Here is a 17498-nt window from a genome sequence, read left to right on the forward strand (position 1 = left end):
CGTATTTCTGTGATACGTAGAACCATAATAGTTTTTTTTAACGTTGTCATAGCGACTTACAATGAGTTTCTCTTTACTTAATCAGAAGTGTGTCGAAAGGAAATGTGTTGCACATAACTGTTAAACCGATGACAAGGCAGTGTGTATGGGCCACTTGGATAGTATGACGTCGTCATTTCGGGCAATATTTCGATATTTTGTACTAAGTTAGAGTTAGTATGGAACAACATTCCTACAAATCTTTAATTTTTTTTCTTTGCGGGTTTGACTGATAACCTTTCATAGTTTTCAGGGCGAAAAGTGAAATTGATTTATCTTTGCAGGTTTAATTGGGTTGTTTGTTTCACTGAACCTTCTTAGAAATGAATTTTCTGTTGACTTCGGTTGTGATGGCTTTATCCATTGTGCACCTCGCACAAGGTAAGACCAACTTACAAGTACTTACAACTTTGTCTTACTGTATAAATAATCCGAGCTAGAATGCTTATTTTATGAACAAAGTTTGTTGTTAAATTCTGGTTTAGTATTATGGATAACGAATCAAAATTAACTTTTATTTCTTTTCAGGTCAAGTGAACTGCTATAGTTGCAATGATAATAATGGATTTGGCAACACACCTTTTTCTGATTATTGTTACAACAATTTGACGGGTAGAAGTCGAGCTTCTTGTAGCGCACCTAATACCTGCCGACTACAATTTGTAACTGAAGATGGTATGTCTATGCAAACTTGCGAAACATAAGCCTCGCAGAAATTGTCTTTAATTACCTATCAAAGACTTTTTTGGTGACAAAAAGTTGCCGCTGTAACTTAGTTTCAACAAACAAGATCTTGTCCAGCAGAAGTTTTACAATCAGTCGATCGACTATTGATAAAAGTCTGTTATGTTAAACAGGAACTGAAGATGCATTTTTTCAAAATGAATGCTCAAAAGTTTAAAACGACCGATTTTTGTGAAAGCATGTTTTTATATTCGTTTACCATAAAACGATCGCCAATGCTGCTGTTGTCTGTGAAAAGATTTGGTGGTTTTAATGCATTCAGCGGAACTTCTACGTCGACCCTAAATCTATTGCAGGTTTAATTCAGGAAATCTACAGAACTTGTGGAAACCCTGGTGACACCACAGCACAAGCACTCCAGTGCACGACTTCTCTTGCAACGTTTTCTAGCAACCCCGTTGAAACAACAACTTGTACATCTGTGTGCGCCAGCAGTGATTGCAACAACCAACTTGCAAGTAAATGTCGCCGTTTTTCTGATACGAAACCTAGTTTGCGTAGCTCTATAAGAAAACGCTAAATTATGGTCCGTTTAACTCAGCTTTTGATTTTTGTTTCAGCAAGTCTAATGGCTTGTGCTAGTGGCTGCAGTGGAAACGGATTCTGTGACTATCTGTCAGGCAGCTGTGTGTGCAATACCGGATTCAGTGGAGCTGACTGCAGCAATGACGGTATGTAACAAAACCACAAACTTCTTAAAAATCAATGCGTTTTTTTTGTAATTTGCTTTAATCAGCGATGTTCATACAATATGTTTGACACACCCCTGCGAAGAAACGCATGATAACTGTGATTCCAAAAAAGACTATCCCTTTTCTTTGAAGGGAGAACCATACGATCTTGTGTGCAGTGCGACGACGCGGTTTCATCTGGTTGTCCAGCTACACTCACAACAGCCGCGTGTCCTGATTCAACCTACGATCAATGCACAGCCAGCCGAACTACACTATATGATGCAAGTAAGGGACAAATCACATGTAACAAATTTAACTTACTGGGAAAACGATTAGTTTTCTAATGTAGTGTACAAAATCTGTTTCATTGACATTGACAGAAAAAACCTTGCACACGCATTTTAACTAACTTTCAAAAATAAAATCTAGCGATAGAAGCATCATGTTTACACTTTTCGTAAACTTAATAGTCTTATGTGAACATGCTATCTTTCTTATGCATGAAAGGCAAACTGTTCTTGGTAAAAGACAGACTTGCAAGCAGGCCTAAAATGGGACCTAAAGCCGAATTTGTTTTAAAAGAGTATTTGACCCGAAAGTTGGTAAAACAGCAGCGCAAATTGAGAGTAGTTTAGTCAGGCCTGTTTTAAGCCGTTTTATTCAAAGTCAACCCCAAAACCGACCAATCTGCAATACCTATAAAAATGAAACAACATCTTTATTACACCAAGGGCGTCGAAACGTCGAAATGAAATTACATTTGCCAGAAGCACTGTATAAACTTCATATTATGCCTATAGCTTATACAGCAATAGCTTATATACCTTTATTACACATTTTCAGATGGCGCGATGGTTCGGACTGTTGTTACTCGTGGCTGCAGTAGTTCTTCATCTGTTCGCAACGACGAATGCACTTATTCAACGCCAGCAGATACAACTCTTGATGGTTACTTTGAATACACCTGCACACGAAGTTGTACTACTAACGGTTGCAATACATTCACACGTATGTCGAGTGATAGATAGTATTTTATGTTTGTAACGCTCTAGAATAAAGTAGGGATTTTAATAAGATGAAAAGTAAGCCAAATATTTTAATCAACCCGTGTATAGGGCTCCTAAACTAAACGTTACTTCCAAAATTTTTGTATAATTACTATATGCAGTTGATCAGAAAGGTGTACTAGAGCTCACTACAAATTCTTGACACTTAGTTTAACTGTTTTAGAAACTCGAACCAGTAAACGTTTTAATGGCTTTAAAACAATGTTTTGTGTGGTTAGTGCCTAGTTTGTTTGTGAGGACAAACTAATGTTCCTTACGACTTTTAACAACTTTACATTTGATTTTTGCCATCAGCCCAGGGAACCACACCAGGTCCATTATACTGCTGCACAGATCGGTCTTGCGGTACCAGAATTCGTTGTCCAATTGACCAGGGATATTGTTACTCCACGGTGGTTTATCGCTCATCCGCCTCCCAGACCGGCGTGACACATAACGAAGGCAAGTGGAAGTCCTTTTTGGCTGTTTTGATTTCTTTTTTACTTTCAATTGTTTATTAACTTACGGTTTAATTACACCTCAGGGGTGCAAGGCCAATACTAGGGATTGCGGGAATGCTGGGTCATTTTGGTTTTGGTATATTATAGTTATTTTTCTAAAAAAGCAACAAAAGGTGGAATAAAATGTTGGCTAATTTCAAAGAGTGCCACCTATGTTTGAGTATCACTGTTTTAAATTTACAACACTTTGCAAAATTATAAGTTTTACTGATACTAGTCATACATATATTTCGTACTAAAATAAAAAATAAAATAAAAAAACTTGTATTTTGCAGTTCAAGGGTATGAACTGGTATCTGAAGAACGGGGTTGTCGATCCGCAGCTTTAACATCACAATGCGCAGATATCCAACTTGACGGTTCTAACGGTATAGTGACGACTTGCCAAGAAACTTGTCAAACTCACGGATGCAACGATGGGTGGCGTAAGTGCGCCTGGTTGATAAAAAGCTATGACCTTTTAGTTTATCCCAGTGGTTATAAAACGTTTTGGTATCGTGACTTACTGAAGCAACGGCTAATTTTGCTAATGCATTTGTTACAGCAATGTTTTGGTTAAGTAGCAGCTTAAATCTTAACGATTGTTAAATATTGAATATAAATATAATATGCCCATATTACTTAATCAAAAACTTACATCACGAAAACTAAAGACGCTACTTTTTTAAGCAAAAAGTTAAATTCAGTTGTTTTTGTTGTAACGGTTGGGCCAACACCTTCCGTCGAAATTTTTTTTAATCATTATTATTTAACTTGTTGTCCAAATTTCACGATTTTACGTTTTGGTTTTGTTATTTTAGCAAACAGACCAAGATGCTTGCAATGTGTCAGCAGTCCATCTACTGTAGCATCAGGATCGGACTCATGTCTCTACAACCCTGAAGAAGCCTCAGACTGTTCCCGACCATACCACCAGTACTGTGTTTACATAGATCAAGGCAGATCAGGAAGGCTGACATGTACGTATGAACAAGAAAATCTAGAACTTTGCAATTGCTAGGACTTAGAAACATACATACAACTGGCTTTAACACAAAACATATTAGCACATAAACGATGAAGAAGTACGCTCATTAGCTTAACAACTGCTACGTTTTATTATTTAAAATGCATTACAGTTTTTAATTAAACGTATTTTGATAACTATGCTGCAAACAAATGATTTTTAAGTGCAATTCACCACAGTTCGCTAAAATGTAACAAATTAAAGAAAACGTTATTTTCTTTAGAAATTTTACGTTACGTTTGTTCTCTGTGTTTTTAAAAAAGTGTGTCGTATTTTCTTTTTACAGCAAATCTTGCCGACAATCGAGGAGGTTACTCTCGTAGCATTGTACGTGGATGTTCGGCGACTGACATTGGAACACAGTGCAGGGATATTCAGAATGTTGACACAACTTTTCAGCAATGCAATAAGACTTGCACTGCAGATGGATGTAACCATGGTAAAAAAATTTTAAGTTTGAAACAAATAAAAAATGTAGATACACTATATACACGGACTTGAAAAGTAGTTTAATCATAAACATTACTGCCAACGTACTGGTGGATATAGAATACAATGTGCAGATGTTTAACAATCTCTGCAGAGACAACGTGTTGTCATCATTAGTGCACATAAACGTATGTATGGTGTATTCTATATACACCAGAACTTTGGCAGTAATGTTTATGATTAAATGAAAAAAAATCACCAGACTAAAATGCGTCCAAGTTTCTGCATGCTCATCCGAAAAAGCAATTACAGGTTTTATACGTCCAACGTTTTCTTAAAATTAAAATTGCAATGACGGTTTGTAAATTACACAAACTACAACAAACAAATCTTGTGTTTGTAGGAATGGGAGGTTCCAGTAGACCAGCCACAAGCTTGGTGGTGCTCTTTGTTACAAGTCTCCTCACTTATGTTACTCAATCCACATTTTCTCATTAAACAAAAACAAAACTAATTCAGGTAGCAATGTAGAGATTAACAAACATATTATTATTGTGTCTCCGTTTTTTGCTGACGCTGCAAAATTTTTACATCCAATTTGTATTGTAGCTTTGTGACACCGATTTTGTGGTATAGTAGCATATTAATCAACGTCGCCTGTTGCCTATGGTGGGGCACAAATAAATAAATGTCGAGTAAAAATGTATTAAAATAGATATGTGACAAAATATACTCAGATAATGGGCGATTTTAATTTGTTAAGTCGAAAACTTTACGTCTATGTGCGATGTGGCGATTGCTGCAATGAAATATAGAAGTTAGTTTTCAAGGGTTAATTTTAAAGTTTGTGTATTGCCGTTTTCAGGTGTCCATACACGTAGAATAGTTCTCTTAAGCTGTATGCAAATAAAAATGGAATAAAACTGATTTTCTAAATTATGTTTGAAAGTATTAATAGCAAAAATCTTGTATTTCGTTAATGCTAGGAACCGACAGAAACTTCTTTTTTTCTTTTTTCGGGCACCGGCAGAAATTTTTCAAAGGGCAAATTTTTACAAATACCAACTGTCACGTTTCCTGGTTACGCTAAATATTGGCACTGACTATATCGGAAGTTCCTTAACAGCTAACGCACGTGTACTCTGATCGGCAACAAACCTTTTACATTTATTCACATTCAACAAACGACAACTCACTAGTCCATCGCTGGCCCTACGTGGCGCCGCCCACAACTTTAATACCGTTTCATAACAACATGCCGCTTATTTCTAACGTCCGTTGCGCCATTTTCAATGCAGACACATTTTAAAAACTGTCTTTATTGCGGGTGGCCACTTGATATACTGGTTACAAGCGTTTTTATTATGCTTTTAGAGTTTTAAGAGTTTCCCACTGTTAGCTCTTTGTTTTCTAACAACCGAACAGAATTTGCTTGGCACATATTTGATCAGAAAACCGTAAAAGATCCATGAAAAAACCCAGCGTGCCATCTTTAACAACTCACTTTCATAGGTTTGGCAGCAAATTACCATTACGTTACCAGACAGCGCGTTGTTAACAAGCGTCATACCCGGACGAAATTTCCCTTGTTACAAAATCTCGTGTTTGCTAATGTGAGTAATGTGTTTGTTTAGGGATTCCTTACGAAACTGAATGATTTATGTAGCCTAATTGTGTCGCAACATTTTTTCTGGTATGCATTTGGGCACGCAAACACTTATTGGAAAAATCGACCAATCATAAGTCGCAGTAGATAAAACTTCCATTTTCTTTGAAAAAAAGTTGTCTACATTTGGGCTAAATACATTTTAGTTTTAGACTAGTTTTTGGCAAAGGCAGACATTTACCACTCCAAGAGACATTCGGGCCCATTTCACGTAGTAACAAAACACTGAGAGCCATAAGGCCCTTTTTAAAATGCCGCTGGTGAATTCTATTTCTTAATTTAATTAACAGATATTGATGCACACACAGGTACTAAAACAGTATATTGGCACATGATACCCTGCCCGCCACCAATTTGCCTCTTATAGACAACACGTTTCCTGATATACACGCTGTTGTACAAGTCGTTGATTACTAGATGCGGACACAACCATGTCATTGCACTGCATTTTTCACTTTCGACTTTGGTGATCGAATCATCAAAGAACTTAAAATTAAATATTGTCAACATTTTGTATTTATAAAAACTGAGTTGCATAAAAATGATCACGGTTAGGGCTATCAGGGTCGGGGTAAGGTAGCATTCATAATTCAATAAAACTAGCTACAGACTTTTTTTTTATAACTTACATCTTAACCGTATCTTCCACCTATCGAAAATTAGCTAATTGTCTGCCGTGAAGTATGGTGTTATTAGCTCTACCAACAAAGTCAACATTTGGTGTAAAGGAGGAGTTCAGTTGTTTTGCGTTTTTATGCTGTTTGGATAACAAATCTTTTTTTGGCACTTTACTATTTTTTTAACACTTTGGGTCTTCTGGTAGCTGTTATAGTAGCAGTTTCAAACAACAGGCAAAATAGAATCAGCAGAAATGAATGAGTAGAATTGCCCCCTTATATACACCATAGAGTGACGTTTTTATTTTTTTTATTATTGTATTTTTCGACAATCAGGCGACAGTCCGAAAACTGAAAATTGCCCTTTGTCGTGTCGTTATGCAACAAGACGAAACGCATTAATGGAAAACAGGGTCATCAGTAATAAAATAAAGTAGTGGAAAGAAGCAAACAAAAGCAGCATAGTAAAAAAAGTACAGTACACAAATCAAAATCGTTTGCAAGCAGACAGGTAAACTTGAACAGCATTGAAAAACAACAAAAGATTCCCTTTGCTTAAACCGGGATGTCCGAACAAAATATAACGAAGGATGATTTGAGGAGCAACATTGTGAAAAGATTGTACACTAAGCTCGGTGTCTGCAGAGAGTGACGTTTGTTTTGTGTAACTTTTTAAGATGGAAAGTACATATCTTTTTATGAGGGTTGGCTGCTTCTGAAGTCGGTATTCGAGAAACTAGGGAGAAAAAACATGTCGCATAACAGCGCGAAAACCATTGCCCACCGAAATTTGCAAAAAACTTATAAAACAACAAAGGTTCGCGTGAACACTGGTAACGCTTGAAAACCAAGCATTTTTGTGGCCTTGCAAGCTAAAAATCGCAATAAATACACTTCACTGATTACCTGCCCTTAGGACTGAAGTGAGGTTGACACCTTAATTCAAGGCGAATCCTTGAGGGAAGAAGCAAGATTAAGAAATGCGGCGCAACGGTTCCATTTTTGGCAGTGAAGCACAGCGCATTTTGACAATGTGGTAAAGTCTTTAGTTGTCTCGAAAATGTCAGACATTGTTTGTAAAGAGTCATTATAATAACCTGAGGTATAGTACAGTAGCGTTTAAGTAATTAACAAAATAAGTAACAGAATAGATGTGGTTCGCCTACTACTTTTAACAATGCTAAAAAGTGCTTGGTTGAAAAATGTAAAGGTTTGGGTTACTTGTTTTGCTTATCAATTACTTGTACATCAACTGTAGTTTAATAGTTGTTTGTGGTAGCTCAACGGCATATTTATCTGCAGCTATTTGAAATTGCTTAGCTTTGACTGTTAACACTTGCTGCGATGTATAAATTGACTTCGTCAAAATTCGGTGATCTTACATTGGATTTTCAAGAATTTGGTACGTATTTTTGGTTTTTGTGTAGTAAGCTTAGTTCGTGGCTTATGTTGTCAAAGCATTTGCATCCATAAATATCGTAATCAAAACTAACTTGATTATAATGTTTATAGACATGCTTCTGTTGTGCAAAATGTTTGTGAATCATTATATTATTTGGCAGTGGGGCACCTTTCTGTTCACTATAACAAATAACTAATGCTGTTGTCCCAAAGAGGTGGAAAATGTACTCGCCATGCAGATACTGTCCGCATTAAATTACAAAACCCAGTACGGTTCTCAGTGCAGAGCCAGACTGAAAGATGTTTCATTGAATGATGCCCACTATATGCACTGTATGATTGTGAAAAATTTCAGGAAATAACGCTATGCGCTGTAGTTTCTCACAAAATTTATGATAGGGCAAATGAAATTAGGGTGACATACATTACGGCCACTAAACTAACGCCTGAGAATAAAAATACAATGCCTAAATGTCCGTCTATTTTGTGCTACATGAATATCATGTCCCTTAAACCAGTGGTTCTTAACCTTTTCAGCTTGCGGACCGGTAAACTTTCAAAACAAATTTTGCGGACCGATGGAGTTTAAAATCAAACCAAAATGTAATTATGACAAAAATACGCAATTCAAAAGAAGTATGAAAAATTCAATTTAATGAGAAGTTTGCTGCTGTGTGTTTGATATCATACGTGTTATAAGCGGTTCTAATGAAGTTTCTGCAAGGCGAAGTAGAGTGTTGACTTCCACACGATGTCTCTGTTTGGTGTTGTAACGGTGAAAAGCTTTCCTCAGATAGGTAAATTGTACAAAAAAATCAGCAGTAGTTTCATTGCTTGGTCACCGCGCTCAGGATATTCGTTTTTAAGATAAATTCCTTAGCTTTCACATACAACTGGTCTCAAATGAGTTGCACTTTAAACATTTTGGCACCACACTCAATTGCATTGTGACGTACGACATCGTCCAAAGCAGACACTGAACTTATTCTTACGCCACAATGCTGCAAATTACGGATCGTGAGAAACTCTATCAGTTTAAAATGGAATATTTTATTTCTTTAATCAATGGACAAGCCTTCAGCAGCTTTCATTTTGCAATTGAGATATAAAATTGTAATATAATATTGGCGGAGGAAAGATGACGGGGACCGGCGGTTGAGAACCACTGCCTTAAACGGAAAAAATACAATGGCTAAATGTCTGCCCATTTTAATGCTACATGAATATTGTGCCCCTTAAACGAAAAAATTACAATACCTAAATGTCCGTCCATTTTAGTGCTACATGAATATCATGCTTCTTAAACGAAAATAAAATGCCTTAATGTCTGCCCATTTTAGTGCTTCATAAATATTATTCTCTATAAACGGAAAAAACAATGCCTTAATGTCTGAACATTTTAGTGTTACATAAATACTATGCCCCTTATACGACAATACAATGCCTAAATCTTTGCCTATTTTATTGCTACATAAATATTATGCTCTATAAACGGAAGAAAACAATGCCTTAATGTCTGAACATTTTAGTGTTACATAAATACTGTGCCCCTTATACGACAATACAATGCCTAAATCTCTGCCTATTTTATTGCTACATAAATATTATGCCCCACAAACGAAACAATAATGCCCTAATGTCTGAACATTTTAGTGTTACATAAATAATATGCCCCTTATACGACAATACAATGCCTAAATCTCTGCCTATTTTATTGCTACATAAATATTATGCCCCACAAACGAAAAAATAATGCCTTAATGTTTGCCCATTTTAGTGCTACATGAATCTCATGCCCCTTAAACGGAAAAAAATCAATGCACATGTCCGCCCATTTTATGATGAAACGGAAAAAAACGGAAAGCGACATGCTTTATAATTCAAACGTTTCAGCAAATGCTCATGAGTGATATTAACGTTTGAATATTGAGGTATGTCACTTTTTACGTTTGTTTGGTCAGTTATTTTCCTTATTAAACTCATGAACAGATCCTCGTGTACAGTTTCTAAATAAGTTAGATTGAAATAATTGGAATGTTGGTTTTTGATTTATTGTGCATCATACTTATCGTAGTACCAATTTAAATTCATGTTTGTTGTATTTCGGCGATTATAAACGAAACAAACGGTATTTTGAAGGATGTTTTTCGGAGAAAGCAAAAAGATAAAACGTATAAGCTGTAGATACAAACAAACTTCAAAATTACATTAAGTGATCATTCTGAATGCAAACAACATGTTTTGTATAAATAAGCTATTGCTGCCAGGCATAGTATCAAGTTTAAAGAGCTCTTCTGGCAAATGTGATTTTATTCCGACGTTTCGACGTCCTATACAGGTCCTCTTCATCAGGGTGCTTGCGTTCCACTCTTTTTTCCATTGTTTATCGTGCACTATACTAGTCGCATTCAGTATTATTTACCCTGATGAAGACGACCTGTATAGGACGTCGAAACGTCGGAATAAACCCACATTTGCCAGAAGAGCTCTTTAAACTTGATGTTTTGTGTATGTTGATAAGACAGAATAAATTAAATGCAATTTTGTTGCTAAAGCCACTGATACAGTGTGAATGCCTTAAACGTTTCCCCTGCAGAAAAATTTTGATTTCCTTAAAAACGAATTTGAATTGAGTGTCAAAAATTTTTTCACCCACGTCCTTTAAATAATTGCCCTATTCAGAACAATAACCTAGCCTGGTGTTGGACGCTCTAGTCTACAATGTATCCATTGGACCACATCGTATTTTCCAAAGCGCGTGTACAAACTACGCAAAATTACGAAAGCACGACTTCTGTGCGTCACTAAAGCATTGCGCCAACACATCATGATGTTACGTATTGATTTCCTGGCGAATACGGATTGCTTTGACATACAGTCGCAAATTTTCACGTTGTTATAGTGACTCATTTCAGGCGTTCTCTTCACTCAGTCCACTGCTGCACACACAAAATACATTTCATTAGCACATTTTGTTGTATTAAACGAGTACGACACACAAACTCATATATTTGAGGCACATAGATCTCTTGCTCCATAAAATAGCAATGATGTTGCATATCACTAACAGTGGGTTTCCTTTCTACATTAATTTAGTTTTACAGGTCAAATTAATTTATTTTTTGTTAGATTTTCTTCCAAAACACATTAAATATGAGTTCTGTGTTGGCGTCCGTAGTGGTGTTTTTCACCGTTTTGCACCTTACACAAGGTAAGGCAAACGAATGCATTTAAATGTCCTTCTGTTTTAAATGTAAATAAACATTTTTAATTATACTCAGAACATTTGAAACCTAGATTTGCTAAGAAATTGCACCTTTTATTTAAAAATGGTATTTTTATTAATTGTATTAACAATATGTTTGAAACATTTCTGCAAAAAAACACGTGTTTCTAAACAAGACTACTTCTCTTCACAGTGACCGCAACCATACGATCGTGTGTGCAGTGCGACGACGCGGTTTCATCTGGTTGTCCCGCTACACTTACATCAACCCCGTGCCCCGATTCCTCCTATGATCAATGCACAGCCAGCCGAACAACACTATATGATGCAAGTAAGGGCCAAACCACATGTAACAGTTGTCTAGCTTGGCAATTCAGCATGGCTCTGTTATTTGTAAACAGTCGATAAGATTTAAATAAAAAGTTACAAACGCGAAAGAATAATTTTATTTGCTGGAAAGCCGATTAGTTTATTGACGTAGCAAAGACGGATAATCTAAAACAGATTGTCAGCAAAACCTTGTACACCCTATTTAACTAACGTATTTTTGTTCAACTAACAAAAATGTAGCAATTAAAGGCCCTGGTTGATACAACTTGATGATCTAATCTTGGACTTGTTATCTTTCAAAAACAAAATAAGGGAAACTGTACTTGGTAAACTATAGATTAAAAAACCTTCAGTCGAATTTGTTTTAAAACAGTATTTTCGTAAGTTGGTAAAACAGGGGATCGAATTGAGGCAAGTATAGTCGGGCCTCAATCAAGCCGGTTTTGTTCAAAGTTAGGCCTAAACAAGCCCGAAAAAGTCCAGCCCGACTAACTAATGGCGATGAAAATGAAACAACATCTTTATCACACATTTTTCAGATGGCGCAATGGTTCGGACTGTTGTTACTCGTGGCTGCAGCCGTTCTTCATCTGTTCGCAACGACGAATGCACTTATTCAACACCAGCAGATGCAACTCTTAATGGTTACTTTGAATACACTTGCACACGAAGTTGTACTACTAACGGTTGCAATACATTCACACGTACGTCGAGTTTTTGATAGTATTTTACGTTTGTAACTCACTAGTATATAATAGGAATTTTAAGCAGATCAAAAGTAAACTGAAACTTAAAAAACTTTGTATAGTTACTATATCGCGGCAATTGATCAGGAAGGTTTATTTAGTTGGTTACAAACTCCTTGGATAACTGTTTTAGAAACTCCACAACCATTTTTAAAAAAATTGATGTAGTTTTGTGCTTCCCACATATTTTAACTACCTTTTACTTCTCACTAGCCCAAGGAACTGCGCCAGGTCCATTATACTGCTGCATAGACCGGTCTGGCAACAACAGATATCGTTGTCCAATTGACCAAGGGTTTTGTTACTCCACGGTGGTTTATCGGTCGTCCGCTTCCCAGACCGGCGTGACACATAACGAAGGCAAGTGGATGTCCTTTTTTGGCTGTTTTGATTTTTTTTTACTTTTTGTTTATTAACATAGGGTTTGCTTACACCCAAGAGGTGCAAGGTCAATACTAGGGCTTGTGGGAATGCTGGGTCATTTTGGTTTTGGTATATTATAGTTATTTTCCTAAAAAATCAACAAGAGGTGCAATAAAAAGTTGGCTAATTTCAAAAGTGCCACCTATGTTTGAGCATCACTGTTTTAAATCTGCAACTTTTTGCAAAATTATAAGTTATACTGATACTAGTCATACATATATTTCGTACTAAAATATTTAAAAAAAAACTTATATTTTACAGTCCAAGGTTATGAACTGGTATCTGAAGAACGGGGTTGTCGAGCCACAGCTTTAACATCGCAGTGCTCAGATACCCAACTTGACGGTTCTAATGCTGTAGTGACGACTTGCCAAGAAACTTGTCAAACTCACGGATGCAACGATGGGTGGCGTAAGTGCGCCTGGTTGATAAAAAGCTATGACCTTTTAGTTTATCCCAGTGGTTATAAAACGTTTTGGTATCGATGACTTACTGAAGCAACGGCTAATTTTGCTAATGCATTTGTTACAGCAATGTTTTGGTTAAGTTGCAGCTTAAATCTTAACGATTGTTAAATATTGATTATAAATATAATATGCCCATATTACTTAATCAAAAACTTACATCACGAAAACTAAAGATGCTACTTTTTTAAACAAAAAGTTTTACAAATTCAGTTGTTTTTGTTGTAACGGTTACGCCAACACCTTCCATCAAACTTTTTTTAATCATTATTAGTCAACTTGTTGTCCAAATTTCACGATTTTACGTTTTGGTTTTTTTATTTTAGCACACAGACCAAGATGCTTGCAATGTGGCAGCATTCCATCTACTGTAGCATCAGGTTCGGATCCCTGTCTCTACAACCCTGAAGAAGCCTCAGCCTGTTCCCGACCATACCACCAGTACTGTGTTTACATAGACCAAGGCAGATCTGGAAGGCTGACATGTACGTATGAAAAAGAAATTCATGAACTTTGCAAGTGCTAGGACTTGAGTTGAGTTGAGTTGAGTTTATTTCGCTCGGTGAAAAAATCGTAGTAACACAATTGCACTAAAATATTCACCTTGCCGTAGATAGGTGCGCAACGTTGAGACGTTAAAAAGCGCGACAAAGTAGAGGGCACAGTTGGTGGAGATATGAGAAACGCGCTGCAGCTACACCGTTATTATAGGCGTTATGTGACGGGGACTCACATCAGAGGGTGAGGTTGGCGCATTACGACTTAGAAACATACATACAAGTGGCTTTAACACAAAACATATCAGCACATAAACGATGTAGAAGTACGCTCATTAGCTTAACAACTGCAACGTTTTATTATTTAAAATGCATTACAGTTTTTAATTAAACGTATTTTGATAACTATGCTGCAAACAAATGATTTTTAAGTGCAATTCACCACAGGTCGCTAAAATGTAACAAATTAAAGAAAACGTTATTTTCTTTAGAAATTTTACGTTACGTTTGTTCTCTGTGTTTTTAAAAAGTGTGTCGTATTTTCTTTTTATAGCAAATCTTGCCGACAATCGAGGAGGTTACTCTCGTAGCATTGTACGTGGATGTTCGGCGACTGACATTGGAACACAGTGCAGGGACATTCAAAATGTCGACACAACTTTCCAGCAATGCAATAAGACTTGCACTGCAGATGGATGTAACCATGGTAAAGAATTTTTTTGAAAGTTTGAAACAAACTAAAATGTACGAACACTATACACGGACTTGAAAGGTAATTTAATCATAAACATTACTGCCAAAGTACTGGTGGATATAGAATACATTGTGCAGATGTTTAACAATCTCTGCAGAGACAACGTGTTGTCATCATTAGTGCAGATAAACGCCTGTATGGTGTATTCTATATACACCAGTACTTTGGCAGTAATGTTTATGATTAAATGAAAAAAAATCAGCAGACTAAAATGCGTCCAAGTTTTTGCATGCTCATCCGAAACAGCAATTACAGGTTTTATACGTCCAACGTTTTCTTAAAATTAAAATTGCAATGACGGTTTGTAAATTACAAAAGGTACAATAAACAAATCTTGTGTTTGTAGGAATGGGAGGTTCCAGTAGACCAGCCACAAGCTTGGTGGTGCTCTTTGTTACAAGTCTACTCACTTATGTTACTCAATCCACATTTTCTTATTAAACAAAAACAAAACTAATTAAGGTAGCAACGTAGAGATTAACAAACATATTATTATTGTGTCGCCGTTTTTGCTGACGCTGCAAAATTTTTACATCCAATTTGTATTGTAGCTTTGTGACTCACATTTAGTGGTATAGTAGCATATTAATCAACGTCGCCTGTTGCCCATGGTGGGGCACAAATAAATAAATTTCGACTAAAAATGTATTAAAATAGATATGTGACAAAATATACTCGGATAATGGGCGATTTTAATTTTTTAAGTCGAAAACTTTACGTCTATGTGCGATGTGGCGATTGCTGCAATGAAATATAGAGGTTAGTTTTTATGGTTTAATTTAACTTTAAAGTTGTGTATTACCGTTTTGTGGTGTCCATATACACGTAGGATAGCTCTCTTAAATGGTATGCAAATAAAAATGGAATAAATTTGATTCTCTAAATTATGTTTTAAAGTATGTAAGGCAAAAACCTTGCATTTCGCAAATGTTAGGAATTCCTAACGGCATCTGGAAAACTGGAAAAGTTAGATTCAAAATTCGCTTTGAAAAGTAAATAAAACATCAACTGTTTACGAAACAAATGATAAGTGGCTTCAGTAATTATAAATTTGAAAGAATTCTTGGAACTTTGCTAGTGGGCAAGGGGGCAAATTTTCACAAATACCCACAAACCTTCATGGGTAGATTACTATATCAAATTTACATTTGCTTTGCTATATCAACTTTACTTCTTAGAGCATTTATCAAGTCATTTATCAAGTTATGCGGGAAAATTTATTTTTGGTACTTTGAAATTCAAGGGAGGCTGACCCTACGTGCCCGCGCTCATGATTGTAATACCGCTACAATCTTTATTGCGGATGGCTACTTTATATACTGGTTCAGAGTTGCAAGCGGTCCCGAAATTTAAGCCCGAACCCGTCCCGAACCCGAAAGTATAAGCCCGAAGCCCGACCAAAACCCGAAACGTGTTTGAGAAGCCCGTTTAGGCCCGAAATTTTGGACAGGCCTATCCACGAAAGCTTTGCAACAAAGTATGAGAAAGAAAAAAAAGAGAAAAGACAACAAACACAATAAACAATAGTAGACAATGGGGTAAACAATACGTTTTAGAGTAGGGTGGGCATTAGGTCAAAGCCAAAAAATTGTTACTAAAAAATGGCGGAAACGAAACCTAAAGTCAGGCCCGTTTTGAGCCCGTTTTCTGACAAATACCCGAGACCGAACCCGGCCCAAACCCAAACCTGGCCCGAAAAGCCCGGCCCGACTTCCAACTCTGTACTGGTTTCAAGCGTTTTTATTATGCTTTTAGAGTTTCAAGTTTTAAGAGTTTTCCACAATAAGCTCTTTGTTTTTTAACAACCCAACAGAATTTGCTTGGCACATATAAAATATATGATCAGGAATCTTAAACTAAATGCCATCTTTAACTCACTTTCATAGATGTGGCAGTAAATTAAAATTTGCTTGACACATATTTGATCAGGAAAATCGTCATCTTTAACAACTCGCTTTTATAGGTTTGGCAGTAAACTAACATTGCTTTACCAGGCAGCGTGTAGGTAACAAGCGTCATACCCGGACGAAATTTCCTTTGTTACAAAATCTTGTGTTTGCTAACATGAGTAATGTGTCTGTTTAGAGATTCCTTACGGACCTAAATGATTTATGAAGCCCAACTCTGTCGAAATTATTTTGCTGGTGTGCAGTTGGGCAAGCAAACACTTATTGAACATTTCGACCAATCATACGACTTCACAGTAGAACAAACTTCCATTTTCCTAGAATAACATTTTTTGTCTAAATTTGGGCTAAATACATTTAGTATTACACTAGTTTTTGGCAAAGCCAGACACTTAAAGAGTCATTCGGACCCGTTTCGCATAGTAACTATACATTGGGAGCCACAAGGCCCTTTTAACATGGCATTGGTGATTTTTATTTTTCGATTTAATTAACAGTTATTGTTGCACACCCTTGTACAAAAGAAATGTATATTGTCTCATATAAAACTGCTCGCCGCCAATTTTGCCTCTGATATACACGCGGTTGTACATGCAGCTAACTACTAGAAGCAGGCACGGCCATGTCATTGCGATGGCGACGTAGTGTTCCTTTATAATCGAATCGTCATAGAATTCAAAAATAAACAAAGTAAACATTTTGTATTTTTAATAACTAAGCCGCGTCAGACTGATCAAAGAGCAACGGCCTGGCGTCCCTTTAAAAAAACAGTTCGTGTTACCTAACTTGTTTTCTCATTTATTGACGTCATAAGCTCATTTCTTGGTTCTCGCTGTAGCGAATTACTATCGAAGGCGATAACCAGGAAGACAAGGAAGTTGAAAAATCTATTAACACCATACCTTATATCAGACTGACATTTAGTTAATTTTCGATAGGTGGTACAAAGAGCACTTTATCCATTTAAAAGGCTATCTCTGAAAATGCTAACGGTTATGGCTATTACGG

General features: G+C 36.5%; 2 protein-coding genes across 2 annotated transcripts; both read left to right on the top strand.

Annotated features, from left to right (window-relative positions):
• The first annotated feature begins 362 nt into the window (after positions 1 to 362).
• LOC145204645 (uncharacterized) lies at positions 363 to 5380 on the top strand. Its single transcript, XM_080077235.1, has 11 exons — positions 363 to 420; positions 568 to 714; positions 1080 to 1241; positions 1344 to 1454; positions 1608 to 1742; positions 2301 to 2465; positions 2819 to 2965; positions 3300 to 3449; positions 3825 to 3983; positions 4317 to 4469; positions 4863 to 5380. Exons 1-11 carry the CDS (start codon positions 363 to 365, stop codon positions 4955 to 4957), a joined length of 1482 nt encoding a protein of 493 aa, XP_079933361.1. The 3' UTR covers positions 4958 to 5380.
• A 2668-nt stretch (positions 5381 to 8048) lies between these two features.
• On the top strand, positions 8049 to 15458 carry LOC145203640 (uncharacterized). Its single transcript, XM_080075903.1, has 9 exons — positions 8049 to 8144; positions 11273 to 11354; positions 11563 to 11700; positions 12239 to 12403; positions 12659 to 12805; positions 13130 to 13279; positions 13659 to 13817; positions 14383 to 14535; positions 14930 to 15458. The coding sequence occupies exons 2-9, from the start codon at positions 11297 to 11299 to the stop codon at positions 15022 to 15024; spliced, it is 1065 nt and encodes a 354-aa protein (XP_079932029.1). The 5' UTR covers positions 8049 to 8144; positions 11273 to 11296; the 3' UTR covers positions 15025 to 15458.
• Positions 15459 to 17498: the final 2040 nt, after the last annotated feature.

Source organism: Phallusia mammillata, chromosome 8, assembly GCF_965637545.1.
Source record: "Phallusia mammillata chromosome 8, kaPhaMamm4.hap1.1, whole genome shotgun sequence".
NCBI classification, from domain to species: domain Eukaryota; kingdom Metazoa; phylum Chordata; class Ascidiacea; order Phlebobranchia; family Ascidiidae; genus Phallusia; species Phallusia mammillata.